At 47.8% G+C, this 25,450-nt stretch overlaps 2 protein-coding genes across 2 annotated transcripts; both read left to right on the top strand.

Moving 5' to 3' along the window:
* Positions 1-4,482: 4,482 nt before the first annotated feature.
* LOC311516356 (cathelicidin-2-like) lies at positions 4,483-9,158 on the top strand. The gene is made up of 4 exons (XM_084620338.1): positions 4,483-4,726; positions 6,552-6,659; positions 7,711-7,794; positions 8,832-9,158. Exons 1-4 carry the CDS (start codon positions 4,547-4,549, stop codon positions 8,943-8,945), a joined length of 486 nt encoding a protein of 161 aa, XP_084476464.1. The 5' UTR covers positions 4,483-4,546; the 3' UTR covers positions 8,946-9,158.
* Positions 9,159-18,537: 9,379 nt separating this feature from the next.
* LOC311515177 (cathelicidin-2-like) lies at positions 18,538-23,192 on the top strand. Its single transcript, XM_084618060.1, has 4 exons — positions 18,538-18,758; positions 20,585-20,692; positions 21,744-21,827; positions 22,866-23,192. The coding sequence occupies exons 1-4, from the start codon at positions 18,579-18,581 to the stop codon at positions 22,977-22,979; spliced, it is 486 nt and encodes a 161-aa protein (XP_084474186.1). The 5' UTR covers positions 18,538-18,578; the 3' UTR covers positions 22,980-23,192.
* Positions 23,193-25,450: the final 2,258 nt, after the last annotated feature.

Raw genomic sequence — 25,450 nt, 5'->3', positions numbered from 1 at the left:
CTATAGATCAAGAGGCACTGTTACCAGCAAGGAATTTATCCCATAGGTAGGGTATGATTTTCTTCATTGTGTGTCATGGCATGTCTGCCTTAGGAGACTGCGTACAGAGAGAGAGAGAGAGAGTGTGGGTGTGTGGTGGAGGACAGACTGACAACTTTGTGCACACATTTTAGACTGCTAGACACACTTCTGGGCAACACTCGCTTGTCATTATATGACTAAACTCCTCATTGAGTTTGACATATGAGAGGCACTGGTAAAGCCCAGGGACCGAGTGGATTTGGAATTTTTATACAATATCATCTGATAGACTGATGCTTGGTCCAAATGACAGGAGCTGCAGAGAAGAAGGTTCTCATGCTAACAATGATGCCATTGTAAGGAAAGGCAGAGATAAGGGAGCTTCCAAGCTTTCACTGAGAAAGGAATTTGGAACCACATCAACTATGTAACTGAACCGTTGCTGCCGACCTTCACAGTTTTCATACAGTCATAGTTGTTAAGTCCACCAGAGACCATTGTGGGCGTCTAGTCTGATCTGCTGTGGAACACAGGACAGGCCAAAGAACCTCAGCCAATCATTTTTGCCTCAAGCCCATAACTTCCATTTGAGCGAGAGCCTCTCTTTTAGAAAGAGATCCCGTCCTGACTGAAAGCCGGCAAGTGATGGAGAATCCAGAACATCCCGAGGTAAATTGTTCCCGTGGTCAATTATCTTCACTATTATAAAATGCACCATATTTCTACTCTGAACAGTACAAGTGCTCCCACTTTTAAGCCCGAAATCAGCAGTTATTCTAAAGGACAGAACCCTGTGCCCCCATGGACCCCAATGAAGACACAATGGGGTGCCACACGGGTGCCAGGGTCTGTCTGTCTGCACAATACTGGGATATTGGGGTTTTACTTAGCACAGCAAAGAAATGGACTGGAAACCCTATTCCAGTGAGCAAACTGCTGGGGGTGTTACCCAACTAACTTCTGTTTCCTGCATTTGCAAAAGAAATACCATAGCATTTGGGAAGCAAACCGGCAACTGCCATAACGTTACGGTGCTGTGTAGGTGAGGGTGAGAGACCCACTCTGAATAGCCTCTGTCCTCAGCTCTTTCAGGTCGTAGTACTTTGCTCTAATAGCAGAATGTATATTACATTTTACGTACTCGGACATTGTCTAATTAACCCTCCCAACACTCCTGAGACCCGGGTCTAGAGAAATATTATAATCTCCATTTCAGGGAGTTCCAGGCACAGAAATGCCATTTATCTTTGTCTCCTCTAACGAAAGCATACCCCGAGAAAGGAAAGGCGCTTTAGTTCTCTGTAAGGTAAATCACAGACTGTCCAACACAAGAGGACACAACACACATGTGTAAAGTCATTATGGGTGTGTACTATTCTGAGATATCTGTATTGTGTGTATGATGGACAATGGGTATTTGAAAACTCTGAAGAGCCATTTCTAGGGGAAAATTCATAGCAAAATTGCTTGTTATGAGTGATTTGCATCACAGCAGCCCCCATTCGGTGCCGGTATCAGAGTCCCATTGCGCCAAGCACTGTCCTCAGGAATGAAGCCTGGAGTTGGCTGGTAGCCACCATTGATGAGGGCAGTCTTTAAGGCAGCCTGTACTGGGATGGCCCCACGGTCCTCTTCAAACCAATCTGTCTTAAAAGCATTTCATGCAAACTAGGGGTGTCTCATTAGCTGAAGGCTTCAGGAGGACACACAAAACTCTATGGAAACAAGTTTCCTGAAATCTGAGGCTTCGATCTCTGTGCTCCGGATCCCCCAAACTCTGGAAACAGAGTTCAAGGCCTGCAGGGGCAGCTCCTTCCACGGAAGAGAGCTAGGGAGTTCTGGAGGAACCTGCTGCATGGCATGGTTGTGGGGACCGTATGAGCAGTGAGGATTGTGTTGGAATCAATACTGGCTGGCCCTGGAGGGAGGGGCTGGATTCCAGGATCTGGGGAGTGGGGACACAGGAATGAGGTGCTGGCTGGCTATGAAGGAGGCAGCTTCCCTCCAGATTTGGGGGACTGGGCATACAGGGAAGATATGCCAGTGAGGTCTGGAGAAAGAGCTGCGTGAGGGACCTGGACAGCCAGGAGGGATAAATGCTGGTCAGTTTCCCAAGGGCAGGTTGTGCTATGGAGATGGAGGAGCCTGTGCTCCGTGGTCGGAGGATTTCACTGCAGTGCAGACACGCTGGTAACACAGGGCAAACCAAGAAGAACCCCGCACATTTCAGTTAAGCAGGAGTGTTGGGATAAGCAGGGTGCAATGATCAGGTTTGTGCCGGAGAGCTGCAAGGAGAAAGCAGGGAGACATCTGACAGATACAAAAGCAACATCTTGTTACAGATGCACCCTCAAGAAGGAGACTGCAAATGTTTGCAGGCCCCTGGGCTGAGCAGTGCTAAACCTTGGGGTTCCAACAGAGCTGCAGTGGGACTCTCAGAGCAACCACTATTCAATAGAGTGCCCGGAGATAAAGACTAGGAGCTGAATTCTTCACCGCCATGCACCTCAGTCTTCTTATTCATAGGACACTAGCACCTACAGACACCAACCAAGGTCTATTATGCTAAGCGCTGTACGCAGACACAACAAGAGAGTCCTTGCCTTTATGAGTGTTCAATCTAAACAGGCAATACGGAGGAAGAGTGGGAGAAAGTAAGGATCGCTATTTACAGGTGGGGAACTGAGCCTCAGACAGATAAAGTGACTTGCTGGAAGTCACACATGGAGTTGACAGGGTTTGCAAAATAATGGCCAAATTCAGTCATCAGAATCCAAACTGTGACCAAGTACAACTCTGCATCAAGCTGTACCCCAGGGGGCACATGCAAGAGGCACTGCCTAGGCTGAGAGGGAAATTTTAGGTGGACAAAATATGATTTTGTGATTATGGTTTTACAATAATTATAATAAGTAAATTAAATGTTATCACGACACAAGGATCAGATGAGCTAGTAGGGGAGTGTTATAAGACACTTCAAGAACTTCTAGCAACTGACTGATAGAGAAGTAAGTGGTACGAGCGCACTGCCGCCCAACCCCACGTGACGCAGCACCAGCTTTAATTCACACACCGCACAGGGAGCGATGGAATTGTCAGTTACAAACCCCGACCGTCCTGCCTGGATTACCAAACCATAGCTAAACGGTCAGCCAGAATGTGCAGGAAATGACCTGAAGAAAGAATCCTGAGACTTCCTGTTCTTATCCCGCAGCAGAATCCTGATGAAGGGGACTTCTCAGCCAGGAATACCGTCCACACTGTTGACAGTATTTTATGTAGGAGGGAAAGTATTGTGAGAGCCCCACACAGAGGACACAGAGAACGTGCTCGAATCACACAGAAGAGATCTGATAGTTTGATTGTGTTTGACAGAATTGCAGGACCAGTGGATGAAGAGGAAGTGGCAGATAGGATATAACTGGCTTTTAGTAACACATTTGAGACAGTCTCTCATGAAATCAGACTCTCAAAATTAATTCAACTTTTCTTGGGTAGGGACACAGCCACGTGCACTGAAAATTGGCCAACTGTAAATACAGGATAATGAAAAAAGGATAGCAGCCTACAAAGGACTTAACCCCGTGAGAGGGGGATACATTTGGAAAGGGGGTTAGGGGTATGACTAGGAGCAATGGGATAACATTAAGAAGGGACGGGTTAGACTGACTCACAGGAAGACTTCATAATAGAAGGTTTCAGAGTAGCAGCCGTGTTAGTCTGTATTTGCAAAAAGAAAAGGAGTATTTGTGGCACCTTAGAGACTAACCAATTTATTTGATTGGTTAGTCTCTAAGGTGCCACAAGTATTCCTTTTCTTTTCATGATAGAAAAACCTCTCAGGCTTTGGAACAGGGTCCTCCTATTGGACACGGGGGAGCCCCATTGCTAGGGATACAAAAGAGCAGGTTGGCCTGTCAGGAGCAGTCCGATGTGTGGTTATCCATTGTTAATGCACTGTACAGTCCCCTTGGATTTAGTGGTGGCACCATCAAAACCAATGACCTGGGCCTACTGACTGGCTCTAAGGGAATGCTTGTTGTGTGATTTCTGGACAGAGCTGTTGGGTAAAGCTCTGGTTGTCTGGACTTTAGGGGACAGGTCTTCTATTCATGTAAATCAGCGTAGATCCATGAAAGCCGATGGAGCTGTGGCAACTATACCAGACGAGGATCTGGCCCAACAGAATTAAGACACGTAGCTCAGCCCTTACCAATACAGGGGGCCCTGGATACCCTCTACCCACTACCATGGGTTGTTTTGCAATTGGTGCACACGATTTCAGCAATTTATTTGAAAAAATCCTCCTTTTCCTCTTACTGACCTCCCCTTTGTGCCTGCTCCAGCAGGGTGGCCAATAGAAACGTCCTGCAGATGGATGGGGAAAAGTCACCTGTTCAGGGAGGACGGAAGCAGGCAGCCAATGAGGCACTAGCCCATACAGAGAAGGCAGCGTATAAAAGGGCTTCCCCCAGGGGTGATTGGGCTGCCCACCCAGCTCTCACTGAATCCCACAGGGCACAGGATGGAGACCTGCCTGAAAGTCCTGCTGATTGTCGGGGTGGTCACAGCAGCCCCCGCGCCATCATCATCCCCTCTGCCAACCCACGAGGATGCGGTTTTAGCTGCCGTTCAGCTCTACAACCAAGAGCCAGATATAACACTGGCCTATCGGCTCCTGGAAGCTGAGCCGCAGCCAGACTGGGTGAGTGACCTGGGGAATCGCTTTGTGGCCTGTGTATATTCGATGCCGCTTGAGCTCATAGAGCAGGTCAAGGGGAAATCGCTGGCCTCTGATGCTAGACTCCTGTACCTACAGTCTGGTATTTGCACCCTTACTGTTATTATCCAGGGCTGATTTCTGGTGGTGCCGGCTATGGGCTAGGTACCCTCCAGGCACTCATGAAAGACAGTTTCTGCTCACAATTCAAGTAGGCAGTGGTTAGGGGAAGGGGAAGGACAGAGAATTTATAAACCAGCCAACTTGAGTCACTGAAAGCAGCATGGCCAAAATTGGTTATAAAGAGGGTGTGAAATATGTGCAGGGACGGGTAGCAGCCAGACAGCTATTTCCCTGTATTACCACACAGCAGCTTCCTGATGCCACTGCAGAGGAAGGGCCTGAGAGCAGCAGTTCATTCAGATACAGCAGGCAGAGCCTGTTTTCCATTTGAATTATACTCTGAGCAATTCGGGGCAGGGACCGTCTTACTCTGTGTTTGTACAGCGCCTGGCACAAAGGCGGTGGCCAGCCATAAGGGTTCAAAGAGAATGAGTCCGCCCTGAAAAAATCATGCAATGGACTCACTAAATTCTTCAGTGTTCTTAAAGTAATACACTTGTTTTGTTTTGTTTTTTTTGTCTGGGTTCTGAGCCTTTACAAATAAATACTGATTATTGGTGATTAAAGGCATGGAGTTCGGAAGGTTTAAAAAGGTTTAAGAGGAAAAATTATTTGAATTAAATGCCTTCCTGGGTCTCCTTATGCAGAGAATTCAAATTTAGTAATATGTAGAAGACAGATTTAATGTAAAGACATTTGATAATCCCTTATTGTCATTATTTATTAAGTGGCAACAAAGCGCTGGGCACTATTCTTCCTGGAGGGACCGAATTGATATATTATTTATATCCCAGCAGCATCTACAGGTTCCAGCCAAGACCATGGCCCCATTGTGCTAGGTGCTGTACAAATACATACTGTCAGCCCTGGCGGATTAGGCTCATGCAGAAGGGCAGTCCAACACCCGGGCGGTGGTGGGAGGGGATAAAGGGAACAGATGGACTCCTGCCACTCTGGGGCTGACAGCCAGAGGCCCCGCCTCCCCGGGACAGTCACGGCCTGAATGCCGCTGCCCCGAGTCAGTCACTGCCAGAATCCTGCCACCCAGGCTCTCCCTCCCATCCCCCCAATCCCTCACCAGGAGACAGCCCAGGCTTGGGTTCTTTTCCCCATCCCGCAATCACTCACCTGGAGGCAATGGCAGGGCTCCCGTTGTCAGCACTGGGCAGTGGGGACCTGGCTGTCAGCCCTGGGGTAACAGCAGCAGTGCAGAAGTAAGAGTGGCAACGGGACACTAAGTGTGCTGTGAAAAGTGATATTTCACATTGCCACCCCACCCTTATTCTGTGCTGCTGCTGGTGGGGCGCTGCCTACAGAGCTGGACGCCCACCCCGCAGCCGCTGCTCTCTGATCCCCTGGGAAGCAGTCTATGTATTTGAGTGGCAGGAGAGCGGGGAGGGATAAATGACTATAGATACAAAGAAGAGGGGTGTGATCAAATAAGTTTGAGAACCACTGGACTAAAACAAGTCAATACTTATATTCTGCTTAGACTGGAATCTTTTCGCAGGGCCTCATCTGTGTATGTGTTTGAACAGCTCCTAGCACAATGCGGATCTGATGCCAGTCTAGGCCTCTGGGTGATACTGTAATAGAATAGAAAATAATTACAAGGCCAAAGTGGAGCCTGGTGCCTTGTTGCTCACAGTGAATGATTATTTTGTTCTTTCATTGAATTTCTTCTTAGGACGTGTCTTCAAAAACTATCCAACCGCTGACATTCACTGTTCAAGAGACAGTGTGCCCGGTAAAAGAGAAACGCGACATCAGCCAGTGTGAATTCAAAGAAGATGGGGTAAGGATCACTTGCTGCATGGAGACACCTCCCTCTGCACCTTAAGTTGACCAATAGCATCTGTCAGGTCCCGAAGCCTCACAGAAAACGTGTGTTTCCAGCAGAGACATAAAGGAAGGAATGGGGCCATGGGACAGTGCCTTTTCCACAGTAGCCTCCTTATCAATCCTTACATCAATGTCACAAACAACATCCATCCATTCATCCATCCACTAATTATAGGACTGGATGGTTTTTAATCTCTAGTTTGCTGTTGTCAGCTGGGGCACCGTTCTACCGGGGAACCCTCACTGAAGTCAAAAGGAGAAGGGGATGCAGCTCGTGTAAAATATTATTCATGGTGCACTGACGTTCCTAATGAGATCAGGGCCGCATGGTGCCAAGTGTTGCATAAACTCAGACAGTCCCTGCTCCGCCCCAAAGAGTTCACAATCTAAATAGACCAGACAGAGACAGGCTGGCCGAGAGGGAGTGCTCTTATCCCCGTCTCACTGGTGGGTGATGTGACTCACTCAGGGTGACACACCAGGACAGTGGCAGAGTGGGGAACTCCACCCAGGTCTCCTAAATGGCAGCCCAGTGCTTTAACTGCACGTCCACTCTTCCAGTTCTATAGGTATGCTCTGCCCTAACAGAAATCCTGCTTCACTTGGCTCAACTGAGTACAGATTTTGGTTCATTCTCTCCTTGTCTATGTCTACATTTACCCATATGCTGTTCTCTGTGGGCCCCTCTCACTCATCTGGAGTACACAAGGAATCGCAAAGTGACTGCTCGCAAAGTAAGGAACTATTGAACATGAGCAAAGGTTACTTAGATTGAAAGTTCCTCAGGGCAGGGATCATCTTTCTGGTCTGTGTTTGTACAGTTCCTCTCGCAATGGGGTCCTGATCCAGGGTGATGTCCAAACCAGGCCGAAGACTGAGCCTCCCAACGTCCTCTTTAACTTGTGACCAAACCACCCTGGGAAGCAGGTCTCCACATGCAAGAGGCCTGAGCGTTAGCGCTCCCTGACAGGCAGATGCTGAGGTCTCTTTTCTCTCCCTTACAGCTGGTCAAAGACTGCTCTGGATTCTTCTCCACTGAACAGGACCCCGCTTCCGTCATCATCAAATGCGAGGAGGCATCTGAGGAGGTGAGTGGCCTGGAGGACCTCCTCTCTGCTCACGGCTGGGCTGAGGCAGGGATAAGGGTTTCCCTCGCTGAGATCCTGGCCAGGTATTTCACACTGCACAAGTGTTCCCAGAACAAGTGTCCAGCTGCACCTGCTGGCAGTGAGCTGGCAAAGGCCTCCTGCCCCACAGGCCTAGAGATGGAGCCCTACAGCCGCCAGCAGAACCGCAGGGAGCAAATTCTAATCTCACTGGGATACATAAGAAACCTAAAGCTCCAGATGGTGCCTGGCAGCGGGGCAAGGGCAGGGGGCTCTGGGGAGGATCCTCACCACCTGCCTTTGTCTGGCAGTGACATTTACATACGTTGTATGATGCAGACACTGAATGGCCCCTGGTCCCACACACCAGACAAAAGGCCCCAGGCATGGCCCTTTCTTCTTGCTCTACAGCAGGGACCTACCCAAAGTGGGCGTAAGGGTTACAGACAGTAAAGGGTGAGGGGATAAGGGCTGAGTCTATAATCCTGTGCCTTCAATGGCACGGCCCTAGCACACTGTCCCCGCAGCAGGCAAGCTCCTGCCCCTCCCTCAGAGCCACAAGCGATGTCACCCCCTGTCCAGAGTCCAACGGGAACACTCCTGAAGGCTACTCCTCTCCCCCACTAGCCACCTAGGCCCACAGTGACACTGGTCGGATGCTCTCTTTTGTTCTGGAGAGGCCATGTGCTCCAGGGGAGAGGGCACTGGACTGGGACTCAGGAGACCTGGGCTCTACTTCCTGCTCTGCTACTGACCAGCTGTGTGACCTCAGGCATGTCACACTCTCACCCCTCACCCTTTCCCCCTCTGTCTATCTGGACTGTAATCCCCTTGGGGCAGAGACTGTCGCCCACTGTGCGTGTGTTACAGCAACTACCGCAGCCCTCCTCAAAGTTGGGGCCTCTAGTCATTGCTAATAAGAAATGAAACACAAGAGGGAACAAAGTAACATTCCCTGAGCTGCAGGAGCCAGTTTCAGTCTGCGTGGAGATGCTAACCCTGACTTCTTTTCTCTCTAGCCTAATATCGTCACACGGGGCCGCTGGAGTAGATTCAGGAAAAGAGCTGGCAGGTTTCTTCGCAGACATAAAGGGAAAATCATTCGTGCCGGTATAGGTATCGCCCTTGGATAAGAAGATCCAGAAAGAGAGGAGATGAAAGCGAGCCGATGCTGCCAGACCCAGATGTGGCTCCATTTCCCCTCCACTGGAAGCATCATCGGAAGCCAGGCTCATAACAATCTCAACAGCTTCAGAGTGTCTGCTTCTATCCGCCGCTTAGCAGCCATTGCAGGGCTGCTCACCAGGGCTCCTGTGCGTAATAAATTGCCATTCTGCAAACCTAAACTGTTGTCCTCTGGTTCATGTCCCTAATCTCCTCCCACAATATGGAAGCAGAGTGAGTCACCTGACTTTGCTACTGGCCAATGAAAACCCCCCAACGAGGAGTCACACGCCATCCTCATTAAAGAGACCCAAACCCTGCCCTATTGCAACAGAGATCCAGACACTAAGGCCCAGCTTGTTAAAAGTGACGAGCAACTATGGGTGCCCAACACAGGATGTCCTCAAAGGGGCCTGGTTTTCAGAAAGTGCTGAGCAGCTGCCCTCCGAAAATGTGGCCCCTTCAAAGTCTCTCTAAGGTTTGAGACACCGAAAATCAATTGTCACTTTGGAAAATTTAGCACTCAGGGCATGCAATGCTTTAGCCTCCCTGATTTACTGCAGGTTCCATCTAGAAAGTGGGTAACGCCCTTTGCCCTCTTGGTTCTCTGAGACAGGTAGCCCATAACACCCAAAGAAATCACTCCCTGACGGTTTAGTACACTCCAGGAAGGAGGGCCTGACAATGTCCTGTGTTAAAGGGTTGATGGTGCTCAGGTCCCTTTGCAGCCCCTCTGCCATGGGGTGAATTTTCCCCGAAAGAACAAGATGGGGCTGCCCCAAGGTTTCTCCCAACCAGACACACCCATAGAGTTCAGGCTCCTTGCACAGCTTTCAGCGAGGTGTTGATCATGAAAGAGGACCCCACAGCTCCCTTCCCACCTTCCTGTGCACAAACCCACAGGGACAAAATCCCAAAGCCGGGTCATTAAAGGTACAGATTCCATCAGACTGAAAGCCCACGAGCTCTTTGGCCTGACAACAAACTTGATTCTGCCACCCTTATGCTCCAGCCTTAAAAATCTATCTATTTGGAGTCAAGAATGACATGAAGCCTCCTGAGAGGCCAATACGGCTGCATCAGGCACTCTTTAGTGACCTGAACATTATCAAGTGGAAACAGGGACAAATTGCTACAGATGAGTAGAAAAGAACAAGCCAAGAATGTAGGGAAAAACCCAGGAATGCTAAGATATATAATAAGTTACACCTAGCAAGGGACATACCAGGCACTAAGAAGAGGTTCTATAAATACATTAGGAGCAAGGGTAAGACAAAGGAAAGTGTAGGTCTGCTACATAAGAGGGAAGGAGAGCTAATAACAGACGACATCAAGAAGGCTGAGGAGGTTGATGCCTATTTTACTTCAGTCTTCACTAAAAGAGTTGATTGTGACCAGGTGCTTCACAAGAAGGGGAAAGGAACACAAGCCAGAATAGGGAAAAACAGATAAAATATTTAAATAAGTTAGATGTATTCAAGTTGGCAAGGCTGTACGCCATTCACCCTAGGATACTTAAGGAAGTAGCTGAAGCAATCTTTGAACCCGTAGTGATTATCTTCTGGAACTCATGGAGGATGGGTGTGGTCCCAGAGGACTACAGAAGGGAAAACATTTCTCTTTAAACTTAAACACTTTTAACATTAAACTTTCTCTTTAAGAAAGGGAAGAAAGAGGACCTGAGGAATTACAGATAGTCAGCCTAACTTCGATACCTGGAAAGTTACTCAAAGAGACCATTAAACAATCCATGTGTAAGAGCCTAGAATAGAACAGAATGATGAGTAGTAGATGAAGGGTGAAGCAATAGATGTCCTATTTCTTGATTTTAGTAAAGCTTTTGACACAGTCCCACACAAGCAAATGAGAGAAAAGTGGTGAAGATGAAATACTAAGAGGTGGGTTCTACAATGGTTGAAAAAACATTCTCAAACAGTAGTTATGAATGTTCACGGTCAAACTGGGAGGGTGTATTTAATGGGGCCTCCAGTGGTCTGTCCTGCGGCCGTTACTATTCAATATTTTCATTAATGAGGTGGATAACTGAGTGGAGAGTACGCTTATGAAATTTGCAGAGGATATCAAGCTGAGCGGGGTTACGAGCACTTTGCAGGACAGGATTAAAATTCAAAATCACCTTGATCAATTGGAGAACTTTTTTGAGATCAACAAAATAATACTCAATAAAGACAAGTCCAAGTGCAACACCAAGGAAGAATAAATCAACTGCACAAATACGTAATGGGGAATGACTGACTAGGTGGCAATACTGCAGAAATTAATCTGAGGGCTACAGTAGATCAGAAACTGAGTATGAGCCAATGACGGGATGCTATTTCGAAAAAGCTTAACATCATTCTGGGGTGTCTTAAGAGATATGTCATATGTAAGACCCAGGAGATCATTGTTCCATTCTACTGGGCACGGGTGAGACCCCAGCTGGAGTGCCGTGTCTAGTTGTGGGGGCCACACTTTAAAAAATACATAACAAATTGGAGAGAGACCAGAGGAGAGCAACCAAAATGATAAAAGGTTTAGAAAACCTGACCTATGAAGAAAGGGGGGAAAATGCGATTAGGGTTATTTCTTTTATTTCTTATTGGCTTGTGGACTCCTCTGTGCTAACCCCAGATGCTTTTGTATGCTTGTAACCTTTAAGCTGAACTCCAAGAAAGTTATTTTGGGTGCTTAATTTTTGGAATTGCTCTTTTAAAATCTAGCAAAAGCCTAAGTTCCAGATGTATGTCTTTCTTTTTGATTTTAATAAAATTTACCTTTTTAAAGAACAGGATTGGATTTTTGGTGTCCCAAGAGGTTTATGCATATGCTGTTTAATTAGCTGGTGGCAACAGCTAATTTCCTTTGTTTTCTTTCTCAGCTCTTCCCTGGAGGGGTATGTGTGAAAGGGCTTCAGGGTACCCCAGAGGAAGGAATTCCCAAGTGCACCTTCCTGGGTTTCAAAAAAGGGGTTTTCCATTTGGGTGGTGGCAGTGTTTCCCAAGCCAACGTCAGAGAAAAGCTGTAACCTTGGGAATCATACAATCATAGAATAACAGGGCTGGAAGGGACCTCAGGAGGTATCTAGACCCTCCCCCGCTCAAAGCAGGACCAATCCCCAACTAAATCATTCCAACCTGGGCTTTGTCAAGCCTGACCTTAAAAACTTCAAAGGAAGGAGATTCCACTTTTACCTGGGAGTTTAATACAAGCCTGGAGTGGTAAGTATTAATTTTTAAAAATCCTTGCGGGCCCCCACCTTCTGCACTCGAAGTGCCAGAGTGGGGAATCAGCCTTGACAGAACCACATTAAATATGTAACTGAAGCATTGCTGCCGACCTTCATAGTTTTCATACAGTCATAGTTGTTAAGGCTGCCAGGGACAATTGTGGTCATCTAGTCCGACCTGCTGCAGAAAATAGGACAGGTCAAAGAACCTCAGCCAATCATTTCTGCCTCAAGCCTGTAGCTTACATTTGAGCGAGAGCATCTCTTTTAGAAAGAGATCCCATCCTGACTGAAAGCCTGCAAGTGATGCAGAATCCAGAACATCCCGAGGTAAATTGTTCCCGTGGTCAATTACCGTCACTATTAAAAAAATGCACCATATTTCTACTCTGAACAGTACAAGTGCTCCAACTTTTAAGCCCCAAATCAGCAGTTATTCTAAAGAACAGAACCCTGTGCCCCCATGGACCCCAATGAAGACGCAATGGGGTGCCACACGGGTGCCAGGGTCTGTCTGTCTGCACAACACTGGGGAATTGGGGTTTTGCTTAGCACAGCAAAGAAATGGACGAGAAACCCTATTCCAGTGGGCAAACTGCTGGGGGTGTTACCCAACTAACTTCTGTTTCCTGCATTCACAAAGAAATACCATAGCATTTGGGAAGCAAACCTGCAACTGACATAACGTTACAGTGCTGTGTCGTTGGGAGCGGGTGACCCATTCTGAATAGCCTCTGTCCTCAGCTCTTTCAGGTCAAAGTACTTTGCTCTAATAACAGAATGTATATTACATTTTACTCAGATATTGTCTAATTAACCCTGTGACGGGTTCGATCACAGAAACCCACTTGGGAAGTGCCAAGTCTACTTCTACCCCTGCTTTCCCTGCCAGCCTGGGACCCCAGCACCCTGTCTTGCTGAGCCAGACATGCCAGCCTGCTCCAACACAGACCCAGGGTCTGAACCACGTGCCCCAAAGCTGCAGGCTTAAACTGAAAGCAGCTTAAGAAGTGTTCCTGTCTTTAATACTCAGTTGCCCAACTCCCAATGGGATCCAAACCCCAAATAAATCTGTTTTACCCTGTATAAAGCTTACACAGGATAAACTCATAAATTGTTCGCCCTCTATAACACTGATAGAGAGATATGCACAGCTGTTTGCCCCCCCCCCCAGCCCCGGGTATTAATACATACTCTGGATTAATTAATAAGTAAAAAGTGATTTTATTAAATACAGAAAGTAGGATTTAAGTGGTTCAAAGTACTAATTGGCAGAACAAAGTGAATTACCAAACAAAATTAAATAGAACATGCAAGTCTATGTCTAATACAGTAAGGAAACTGAACACAGACAAAAACCTCACCCTGAGAGAAATTCCAGTAAGCTTCCTTTTACAGACTAGTCTCCTTCTAGTCGGGGTCCAGCAATCACTCACAGCTCTTGTAGTTTCTGTCCTTTGTTCCAGTTTCTTTCAGGAGTCCTTGGGTTGGAGAGGCTGTCTCTTAAGCAAGCTGAAGACAAAATGGAGGGGTCTCCCACGGCTTTAAATAGACTTTTTCTTGTGGGTGGAGACCCCCTCCTCTCTCCAATGCAAAGTCCAGCTCCAAGATGGAGTTTTGGAGTCGCATATCCATGCATGACTCATTTTGGAGTCACATATCCATGCATAACTCAGTTTTTACAGGCAGAAGCCATTGCTTATCTGCTACCTTGAACGTCTTCATGTAGACTTCTTATGTGGATTGGAGCCTTCCAAGATCCATTGTCCCTTAAGTGCTTCTTGATTGGGCACTTAATTTGCACATTCCTTTCTCAAGAAGCTGACCAAATGCTTTACAAAGGCTACTTAAAAATCAAGCCAGTAAGCAGCCAATATTCATAACTTCGAATACAAAAATGACACATGCATACAAATAGGATTAATAGATTCAGTAGATCATAACCTTTACAGAGATGTGTTACATGGCACATGTAGCATGAAACATATTCTAGTTATGTCATATATACATTCATAAGCATATTTCCATAAAGCCTTATGGGGGGCACCGTCACAAACCCTCCCAACACTTCAGAGACCCAGGTCTAGAGAAATATTATAATCTCCATTTCAGGGAGTTCCAGGCACAGATATGCCATTTATCTTTGTCTCCTCTAATGAAAGCATAACCCAAGAAAGAAAAGGCACTTTAGTTCTCTGTAAGGTAAATCACAGACTGTCCAACACAAGAGGACACAACACAAATGTGTGAGTCACAACAGGTGTGTAGTGTTCTGAGATATCTGTATTGTGTGTGTGACGGACACAGGGTATTTGAAAACTCGAAAGAGCTGTTTCTAGGGAAAAATTCACAGCAAAATTACTTATTATCAGTGATTTGCATCACCGCAACCCCCATTCAGTGTCGGTATCAGAGTCCCATTGCGGCAAGCACTGTATCCAGGAATGAAGCCTGGAGTTGGCTGGTAGCCACCAATGATGAGGGCAGTCTTTAAGGCCCACCTGCACTGGGATGGCCCCATGGTCCCCTTTAAACCAACCTGTCTTAAAAGCATTTCATGCAAACTAGAGGTCTCTCATTAGCTGAAGGCTTCAGGAGGACACACAAAGCTCTATGAAAACAAGTGGGGATTCCTGAAATCTGAGGCTTCGATCTCTGTGCTCCGGATCCCGCAAACTCTGGAAACAGAGTTCAAGGCCTGCAGGGGCAGCTCCTTCGCTCTTCCACGGAAGAGAGCTAGGGAGTTCTGGAGGAACCTGCTGCATGGCATGGTTGTGGGGACCGTATAAGCAGTGAGGATTGTGTTGGAATCAATACTGGCTGGCCCTGGAGGGAGGGGCTGGATTCCAGGATCTGGGGAGTGGGGACACAGGAATGAGGTGCTGGCTGGCTATGAAGGAGGCAGCTTCCCTCCAGATTTGGGGGACTGGGCATACAGGGAAGATATGCCAGTGAGGTCTGGAGAAAGAGCTGCTTGAGGGACCTGGACAGCCAGGAGGGATAAATGCTGGTCAGTTTCCCAAGGGCAGGTTGTGCTATGGAGATGGAGGAGCCTGTGCTCCGTGGTCGGAGGATTTCACTGCAGTGCAGACACGCTGGTAACACAGGGCAAACCAAGAAGAACCCCGCACATTTCAGTTAAGCAGGAGTGTTGGGATAAGCAGGGTGCAGTGATCAGGTTTGTGCCGGAGAGCTGCAAGGAGGAAGCAGGGAGACATCTGACAGATACAAAAGCAACATCTTGTTACAGATGCACCCTCAAGAAGGAGACTGCAAATGTTTGCAGGCCCCTGGGCTGAGCAGTGCTAAACCTTGGGGTTCCAACAGAGCTGCAGTGGGACTCTCAGAGCAACCACTATTCAATAGAGTGCCCGGAGATAAAGACGAGGAGCTGAATTCTTCACCGCCATGCACCTCAGTCTTCTTATTCATAGGACACTAGCACCTACAGACACCAACCAAGGTCTATTATGCTAAGCGCTGTACGCACATGTAAGCAGCCAGGATGAGCTCCACCCTGACATCTGGTGGTGAGGTGTAGCAAGTTGTGGAAAAGAACTTCAGGGGCTGATCTCATTTGCATAGGCACACCCACCCTGCCTAGAATGAGTCCATAGCTGCCCAAATGGTCACTTTGGCTGCTGTGGGATCCCCAGTGTCTCTGTTACTGGGGCAGGAAGAATAAATTATTATTACTCTGATCATGGGAATCAAGGACAGTGGAACTGTACTTGGCGTTTTGTTATGACGGAGGGACTCGCCATCAACTAAGTAGCACTCGCTAGGCAAGGGACATGGGTTCCAAAACTCTGTGAATTGAGAGAGGCTGGGGGTAGGTATTAATGTGTGAGTGCATGGGCCCCCTGGTGAGGGTCTTGCATGCTAATTGCACTTTCTTCTCTTGCTACTGTGGAATATCAGAGCTAATTTTGATTCTATTAGGAGTCTAGTTACAGGCTACTGAGCTGAATTTGCTTTGGGCCAATGGTGTACCAGCACTAAGGCTCCCCTACTACAAGCTAAAATCACAAAAGAGCTGAACTGACTAAGAGCTGAAATCACTGAGTGTTGTGTTAAGTAGTGGGGAGCCTGAAGATGTATGGTGGAGCAGAGCAGTTTGTGGGATGGCTGGCAGAGCGGAGCCCCTTTGAGAGGTGGGGCCATCAGCTTTAGACCACGTAAGATGCCCCTTGACGCACCCCCCCGCCCATCTCCACCCAGGTTGGGAGGTAAAACTCTGTAGATAAACTTTTGAACTCTGGGGCTGCCCTGATCAGGGACAGAGACTTTTGGGTCACTGGACTTTTGGGACTTTGGGTGATTTTGGGTTGCTGGGCTCAAGAACCAAAGGGAAAGGACACGACCCAATTTGCTTGGGGTGGGTTTTTTTGCTCATGGGTTGTGTTATGAATCCTGTTGGTGGTGTTTCCCCAACATAATGCCACAGTGTTTCTCTCTGTTATTAAAAGGCTTTTTGCTACACTCAGACTATGTGCTTGCGAGAGGGGAAGTATTGCCTCTTAGAGGCGCCCAGCGGAGGTGGTATATATTTGTCCCAGGTCACTGGGTGGGGGCTCGAGCTGGTTTTGCATTGTGTTATCGGAATGGATCCCCTAGATACTGAACCCGGCCCTTGTTGCTGCCAACTCTGTCAGGCAGAAGGGTTACATACACATAGGACAGGAGAGTGTTCAATCTAAACAGTGTGTTTATGAGTGTTCAATCTAAACAGGCAATATGGAGGAAGAGTGGGAGAAAGTAAGGATCGCTATTCACAGATGGGGAACTGAGCCTCAGACGGATAAAGTGACTTGCTGGAAGTCACTCATGGAGTTGACAGAGTTTGCAAAATAATGACCAAGTCATCAAAATCCAAACTATGACCAAGTACAACTCTGCATCAAGCTGTACCCCGGGGGGCACATGCAAGAGGCACTGCCTAGGCTGAGAGGGAAATTTCAGCCGGACAAAATATGATTTTGTGATTATGGAGAAGTAAGTGGTACGAGCGCACTGCCACCCAACCCCACGTGACGCAGCACCAGCTTTAATTCACACACCGCACAGGGAAGGATGGAATTGTCAGTTACAAACCCCGACCGTCCTGCCTGGATTACCAAACCATAGCTAAACGGTCAGCCAGAATGTGCAGGAAATGACCTGAAGAAAGAATCCTGAGACTTCCTGGTCTTATCCTGCAGCAGAATCCTGATGAAGGGGACTTCACAGCTAGGAATACCGTCCACACTATTTACTGTATTTTATGTAGGAGGGAAAGTATTGGGAAAGCCCCACTCAGAGGACACAGAGAACGTGCTCGAATCACACAGAAGAGATCTGATAGTTTGATTGTGTTTGACAGAATTGCAGGACCAGTGGATGAAGAGGAAGTGGCCGATAGGGTATAACTGGTTTTTAGTAACACATTTGAGACAGTGCCTCATGAAATCAGACTCTCAAAATTAATTCAACTTTTCTTGGGTAGGGACACAGCCACGTGCACTGGAAATTGGCCAACTGTGAATATAGGATAAGGAAAAAAGAATAGCAGCCTACAAAGGACTTAACCCCGTGAGAGGGGGAAACATTTGGAAAGGGGGTTAGGGGTATGACTAGGAGCAATGGGATAACATTAAGAAAGGATGGGTTAGGCTGACTCATGGGAAGACTTCATGATAGAAAAATCTCTCAGGCTTTGCAACAGGGTCCTCCTATTGGATACGGGGGAGCCCCATTGCTAGGGATACAAAAGAGCAGGTTGGCCTGTCAGGAGCAGTCCGATGTGTGGTTATCCATTGTTAATGCACTGTACAGTCCCCTTGGATTTAGTGGTGGCACCATCAAAACCAATGACCTGGGCCTACTGACTGGCTCTAAGGGAATGCTTGTTGTGTGATTTCTGGACTGAGAGCTGTTGGGTAAAGCTCTGGTTGTCTGGACTTTAGGGGACAGGTCTTCTATTCATGTAAATCAGCGTAGATCCATGAAAGCCGATGGAGCTATGGCAACTATACCAGACGAGGATCTGGCCCAACAGAATTAAGACACGTAGCTCAGCCTTTCCCAATACAGGGGGCCCTGGACACCCCCTAACCACTACCATGGGTTGTTTTGCAATTGGTGCACACGATTTCAGCAATTTATTTGAAAAAATCCTCCTTTTCCTCTTACCGACCTCCCCTCTGTGCCTGCTCCATCAGGGTGGCCAATGGAAAAGACCTGCAGATGGATGGGGAAAAGCCACCGGTAAAAGGAGGACCAAAGCAGGCAGCCAATAAGGCACTAGCCCATACAGAGGAGGCAGCGTATAAAATGGCTTTCCCCGGGAGGGACAGGGTTGCCGACCCAGCTCTCACTGAATCCCCCAGGGCAAAGGATGGAGACCTGCCTGAAAGTCCTGCTGATTCTCGGGGTGGTCACAGCAGCCCCCACGCCATCATCATCCCCTCTGCCAACCCACGAGGATGCGGTTTTAGCTGCCGTTCAGCTCTACAACCAAGAGCCAGATATAACACTGGCCTATCGGCTCCTGGAAGCTGAGCCGCAGCCAGACTGGGTGAGTGACCTGGGGAATCGCTTTGTGGCCTGTGTATATTCGATGCCGCTTGAGCTCATAGAGCAGGTCGAGGGGAAATCGCTGGCCTCTGATGCTAGACTCCTGTACCTACAGTCTGGTATTTGCACCCTTACTGTTATTATCCAGGGCTGATTTCTGGTGGTGCCGGCTATGGGCTAGGTACCCTCCAGGCACTCATGAAAGACAGTTTCTGCTCACAATCCAAGTAGGCAGTGGTTAGGGGAAGGGGAAGGACAGAGAATTTATAAACCAGCCAACTTGAGTCACTGAAAGCAGCATGGCCAAAATTGGTTATAAAGAGGGTGTGAAATATGTGCAGGGACGGGTAGCAGCCAGACAGCTATTTCCCTGTATTACCACAGAGCAGCTTCCTGATGCCACTGCAGAGGAAGGGCCTGAGAGCAGCAGTTCATTCAGATACAGCAGGCAGAGCCTGTTTTCCATTTGAATTATACTCTGAGCAATTCGGGGCAGGGACCGTCTTACTCTGTGTTTGTACAGCGCCTGGCACAAAGGCGGTGGCCAGCCATAAGGGTTCAAAGAGAATGAGTCCGCCCTGAAAAAATCATGCAATGGGCTCACTAAATTCTTCAGTGTTCTTAAAGTAATACACTTGTTTTGTTTTGTTTTTTTTTGTCTGGGTTCTGAGCCTTTACAAATAAATACTGATTATTGGTGATTAAAGGCATGGAGTTCGGAAGGTTTAAAAAGGTTTAAGAGGAAAAATTATTTGAATTAAATGCCTTCCTGGGTCTCCTTATGCAGAGAATTCAAATTTAGTAATATGTAGAAGACAGATTTAATGAAAAGACATTTGATAATCCCTTATTGTCATTATTTATTAAGTGGCAACAAAGCGCTGGGCACTATTCTTCCTGGAGGGACCGAATTGATATATTATTTATATCCCAGCAGCATCTACAGGTTCCAGCCAAGACCATGGCCCCATTGTGCTAGGTGCTGTACAAATACATACTGTCAGCCCTGGCGGATTAGGCTCATGCAGAAGGGCAGTCCAACACCCGGGCGGTGGTGGGAGGGGATAAAGGGAACAGATGGACTCCTGCCACTCTGGGGCTGACAGCCAGAGGCCCCGCCTCCCCGGGACAGTCACGGCCTGAATGCCGCTGCCCCGAGTCAGTCACTGCCAGAATCCTGCCACCCAGGCTCTCCCTCCCATCCCCCCAATCCCTCACCAGGAGACAGCCCAGGCTTGGGTTCTTTTCCCCATCCCGCAATCACTCACCTGGAGGCAATGGCAGGGCTCCCGTTGTCAGCACTGGGCAGTGGGGACCTGGCTGTCAGCCCTGGGGTAACAGCAGCAGTGCAGAAGTAAGAGTGGCAACGGGACACTAAGTGTGCTGTGAAAAGTGATATTTCACATTGCCACCCCACCCTTATTCTGTGCTGCTGCTGGTGGGGCGCTGCCTACAGAGCTGGACGCCCACCCCGCAGCCGCTGCTCTCTGATCCCCTGGGAAGCAGTCTATGTATTTGAGTGGCAGGAGAGCGGGGAGGGATAAATGACTATAGATACAAAGAAGAGGGGTGTGATCAAATAAGTTTGAGAACCACTGGACTAAAACAAGTCAATACTTATATTCTGCTTAGACTGGAATCTTTTCGCAGGGCCTCATCTGTGTATGTGTTTGAACAGCTCCTAGCACAATGCGGATCTGATGCCAGTCTAGGCCTCTGGGTGATACTGTAATAGAATAGAAAATAATTACAAGGCCAAAGTGGAGCCTGGTGCCTTGTTGCTCACAGTGAATGATTATTTTGTTCTTTCATTGAATTTCTTCTTAGGACGTGTCTTCAAAAACTATCCAACCGCTGACATTCACTGTTCAAGAGACAGTGTGCCCGGTAAAAGAGAAACGCGACATCAGCCAGTGTGAATTCAAAGAAGATGGGGTAAGGATCACTTGCTGCATGGAGACACCTCCCTCTGCACCTTAAGTTGACCAATAGCATCTGTCAGGTCCCGAAGCCTCACAGAAAACGTGTGTTTCCAGCAGAGACATAAAGGAAGGAATGGGGCCATGGGACAGTGCCTTTTCCACAGTAGCCTCCTTATCAATCCTTACATCAATGTCACAAACAACATCCATCCATTCATCCATCCACTAATTATAGGACTGGATGGTTTTTAATCTCTAGTTTGCTGTTGTCAGCTGGGGCACCGTTCTACCGGGGAACCCTCACTGAAGTCAAAAGGAGAAGGGGATGCAGCTCGTGTAAAATATTATTCATGGTGCACTGACGTTCCTAATGAGATCAGGGCCGCATGGTGCCAAGTGTTGCATAAACTCAGACAGTCCCTGCTCCGCCCCAAAGAGTTCACAATCTAAATAGACCAGACAGAGACAGGCTGGCCGAGAGGGAGTGCTCTTATCCCCGTCTCACTGGTGGGTGATGTGACTCACTCAGGGTGACACACCAGGACAGTGGCAGAGTGGGGAACTCCACCCAGGTCTCCTAAATGGCAGCCCAGTGCTTTAACTGCACGTCCACTCTTCCAGTTCTATAGGTATGCTCTGCCCTAACAGAAATCCTGCTTCACTTGGCTCAACTGAGTACAGATTTTGGTTCATTCTCTCCTTGTCTATGTCTACATTTACCCATATGCTGTTCTCTGTGGGCCCCTCTCACTCATCTGGAGTACACAAGGAATCGCAAAGTGACTGCTCGCAAAGTAAGGAACTATTGAACATGAGCAAAGGTTACTTAGATTGAAAGTTCCTCAGGGCAGGGATCATCTTTCTGGTCTGTGTTTGTACAGTTCCTCTCGCAATGGGGTCCTGATCCAGGGTGATGTCCAAACCAGGCCGAAGACTGAGCCTCCCAACGTCCTCTTTAACTTGTGACCAAACCACCCTGGGAAGCAGGTCTCCACATGCAAGAGGCCTGAGCGTTAGCGCTCCCTGACAGGCAGATGCTGAGGTCTCTTTTCTCTCCCTTACAGCTGGTCAAAGACTGCTCTGGATTCTTCTCCACTGAACAGGACCCCGCTTCCGTCATTATCAAATGCGAGGAGGCGTCTGAGGAGGTGAGTGGCCTGGAGGACCTCCTCTCTGCTCACGGCTGGGCTGAGGCAGGGATAAGGGTTTCCCTCGCTGAGATCCTGGCCAGGTATTTCACACTGCACAAGTGTTCCCAGAACAAGTGTCCAGCTGCACCTGCTGGCAGTGAGCTGGCAAAGGCCTCCTGCCCCACAGGCCTGGAGATGGAGCCCTACAGCCGCCAGCAGAACCGCAGGGAGCAAATTCTGATCTCACTGGGATACATAAGAAACCTAAAGCTCCAGACGGTGCCTGGCAGCGGGGCAAGGGCAGGGGGCTCTGGGGAGGATCCTCACCACCTGCCTTTGTCTGGCAGTGACATTTACATACGTTGTATGATGCAGACACTGAATGGCCCCTGGTCCCACACACCAGACAAAAGGCCCCAGGCATGGCCCTTTCTTCTTGCTCTACAGCAGGGACCTACCCAAAGTGGGCGTAACGGTTACAGACAGTAAAGGGCCAGGGGATAAGGGCTGAGTCTATAATCCTGTGCCTTCAATGGCACGGCCCTAGCACACTGTCCCCGCAGCAGGCAAGCTCCTGCCCCTCCCTCAGAGCCACAGAGCGATGTCACCCCCTGTCCAGAGTCCAACGGGAACACTCCTGAAGGCTACTCCTCTCCCCCACTAGCCACCTAGGCCCACAGTGACACTGGTTGGATGCTCTCTTTTGTTCTGGAGAGGCCATGTGTTCCAGGGGAGAGGGCACTGGCTAGGGACTCAGGAGACCTGGGCTCTACTTCCTGCTCTGCTACTGACCAGCTGTGTGACCTCAGGCATGTCACACTCTCACCCCTCACCCTTTCCCCCTCTGTCTATCTGGACTGTAATCCCCTTGGGGCAGAGACTGTCACCCACTGTGCGTGTGTTACAGCAACTACTGCAGCCCTCCTCAAAGTTGGGGCCTCTAGTCATTGCTAATAATAAATGAAACACAAGAGAGAACAAAGTAACATTCCCTGAGCTGCAGGAGCCAGTTTCAATCTGTGTGGAGATGCTAACCCTGACTTCTTTTCTCTCTAGCCTAATATCGTCACACGGGGCCGCTGGAGTAGATTCAGGAGAAAAGTTGGCAGGTTTTTTCGTCGACATAAAGAGAAAATAATTCGTGCTGCTGTAGATATCGTCTTTCCCTAAGAAGATCCAGAAAGAGAGGAGATATAAGCGAGCTGATGCTGCCAGACCCAGATGTGGCTCCATTTCTCCTCCACTGGAAGCACCATCGGAAAACAGGCTCATAACAATCTCAACAGCTTCAGAGTGTCTGCTTCTATCCGCCGCTTAGCAGCTGTTGCAGGGCTGCTCACCAGGGCTCCTGTGCGTAATAAATTGCCATTCTGCAAACCTAAACTGTTGTCCTCTGCTTCCATGTTGTGGGAGGAGATTAGGGATATGAACCAGAGTGAGTCACCTGACTTTGCTACTGGCCAATGAAAACCCCCCAACGAGGAGTCACACGCCATCCTCATTAAAGAGACCCAACTCCTGCCCTATTGCAACAGAGATCCAGACACTAAGGTCCAACTTGTTAAAAGTGACTAGCAACTATGGGTGCCCAACACAGGATGTCCTCAAAGGGGCCTGGTTTTCAGAAAGTGCTGAGCAGCTGCCCTCCGAAAATGTGGCCCCCTCAAAGTCTCTCTAAGGTTTGAGACACCGAAAATCAATTGTCACTTTGGAAAATTTAGCACTCAGGCCATGTAATGCTTTAACCTCCCCAATTTACTGCAGGTTCCATCTAGAAAGTGGGTAACGCCCTTTGCCCTTTTGGTTCTCTGAGACAGGTAGCCCATAACACCCAAAGAAATCACTCCCTGACCGTTTAGTACACTCCAGGAAGGAGGGCCTGACAATGTCCTGTGTTAAAGGGTTGATGGTGCTCAGGTCCCTTTGCAGCCCCTCTGCCATGGGGTGAATATTCCCCGAAAGAACAAGATGGGGCTGCCCCAAGGTTTCTCCCAACCAGGCACACCCATAGAGTTCAGGCTCCTTGCACAGCTTTCAGCGAGGTGTTGATCATGAAAGAGGACCCCACAGCTCCCTTCCCACCTTCCTGTGCACAAACCCACAGGGACAAAATCCCAAAGCCGGGTCATTAAAGGTACAGATTCCATCAGACTGAAAACCCACGAGCTCTTTGGCCTGACAACAAACTTGATTCTGCCGCCCTTATGCTCCAGCCTTAAAAATCTATCGATTTGGAGTCAAGAATGACATGAAGTCTCCTGAGAGGCCAATATGGCTGCATCAGGCACTCTTTAGTGACCTGAACATTATCAAGTGGAAACAGGGACAAATTGCTACGGATGAATAGAAAAGAACAAGCCAAGAATGTAGGGAAAAAACAGGAATGCTAAGATATAAAATAAGTTACACCTAGCAAGGGACATACCAGGCACTAAGAAGAGGTTCTATAAATACATTAGGAGCAAGGGTAAGATGAAGGAAAGTGCAGGTCTGCTATGTAAGATTTAAGGAGAGTTAACAACAGATGACATCAAGAAGGCTGAGGAGTTTGATGCCTATTTTACTTCAGTCTTCACTAAAAGAGTTGATTGTGACCAGGTGCTTAACAAGAAGGGGGAAGGAACACAAGCCAGAATAGGGAAAAACAGATAAAGTATTTAAATAAGTTAGATGTATTCAAGTTGGCAAGGTTGGACGCCATTCAACCTAGGATACTTAAGGAACTAGCTGAAGCAAACTTTGAACCAGTAGCGATTATCTTCCAGAATTCATGGAGGATGGGTGGGGTCCCAGAGGACTACAGAAGGGAAAACATGGTACATCTCTTTAAAAACGGGAAGAAAGAGGACCTGAGGAATTACAGACAGTCAGCCTAACTTCGATACCTGGAAAGTTACTCAAACAGACCATTAAACAATCCATGTGTAAGAGCCTAGAGTAGAACAGCATGATGAGTAATAGACAAAATGGATTTGTCAAGAATAAATCATGCCAAATCAACTTAATTTCTTTCTTTGTCAGGTTACTGGCCCAGTGGATAGGGTGAAGCAGTAGATGTGCTATATCTTGATTTTAGTAAACTTTTGACACAGTCCCACATGATATTTGCATAAGTAAATGAGAGAAATGTGGTGAAGATGAAATACTAAGAGGTGGCTGCAACAATGGTTGAAAAAACTTACTCAAAAAGTATTTATGAATGTTCACAGTCAAACTGGGTGGGTGTATTTAATGGGGTCTCCAGTGGTCTGTCCTGGGTCCGTTACTATTCAATATTTTCATTAATGAGGTGGATAATGGAGTGGAGAGTATGTTTATGAAATCTGCAGAGGACACCAAGCTGAGAAGGGTTATGAGCCCTTTCAGGACAGGATTAACATTCAAAATCACCTTGATCAATTGGAGAACTTTTCTGAGACCAACAAAATAATACTCAGTAAAGACAAGTGCAAAGTGCAACACCAAGGAAGGAAAAATCAAATGCACAAATACATAATGGGGAATGACTGAATAGGTGGCAATACTGCAGAAATGAATCTGAGGGCTATGGTAGATCACAAACTGAATATGAGCCAAATTGCAGGATGCTATTTTGAAAAAGGTTAATCTCATTCTGGGGTGTGTTAACAGGAGTGTCATAT

Source organism: Lepidochelys olivacea (genome assembly GCF_965140295.1).
Source record: "Lepidochelys olivacea isolate rLepOli2 genome assembly, chromosome: 2".
NCBI classification, from domain to species: domain Eukaryota; kingdom Metazoa; phylum Chordata; order Testudines; family Cheloniidae; genus Lepidochelys; species Lepidochelys olivacea.
Note: the sequence above shows the minus strand (reverse complement) of the source record. Positions and strands in the feature narration are given on the sequence as shown.

Bases quoted from the DNA above. Each gene is read 5' to 3' on its own strand.
- LOC311516356 (XM_084620338.1), top strand. From the start codon at position 4,547: ATGGAGACCTGCCTGAAAGTCCTGCTGATTGTCGGGGTGGTCACAGCA. The intron at 6,660-7,710 runs GTAAGGATCACT...TCTCCCTTACAG, and splicing joins GTGAATTCAAAGAAGATGGG to CTGGTCAAAGACTGCTCTGG. The intron at 7,795-8,831 runs GTGAGTGGCCTG...TTTTCTCTCTAG, and splicing joins GCGAGGAGGCATCTGAGGAG to CCTAATATCGTCACACGGGG.
- LOC311515177 (XM_084618060.1), top strand. From the start codon at position 18,579: ATGGAGACCTGCCTGAAAGTCCTGCTGATTCTCGGGGTGGTCACAGCA. The intron at 20,693-21,743 runs GTAAGGATCACT...TCTCCCTTACAG, and splicing joins GTGAATTCAAAGAAGATGGG to CTGGTCAAAGACTGCTCTGG. The intron at 21,828-22,865 runs GTGAGTGGCCTG...TTTTCTCTCTAG, and splicing joins GCGAGGAGGCGTCTGAGGAG to CCTAATATCGTCACACGGGG.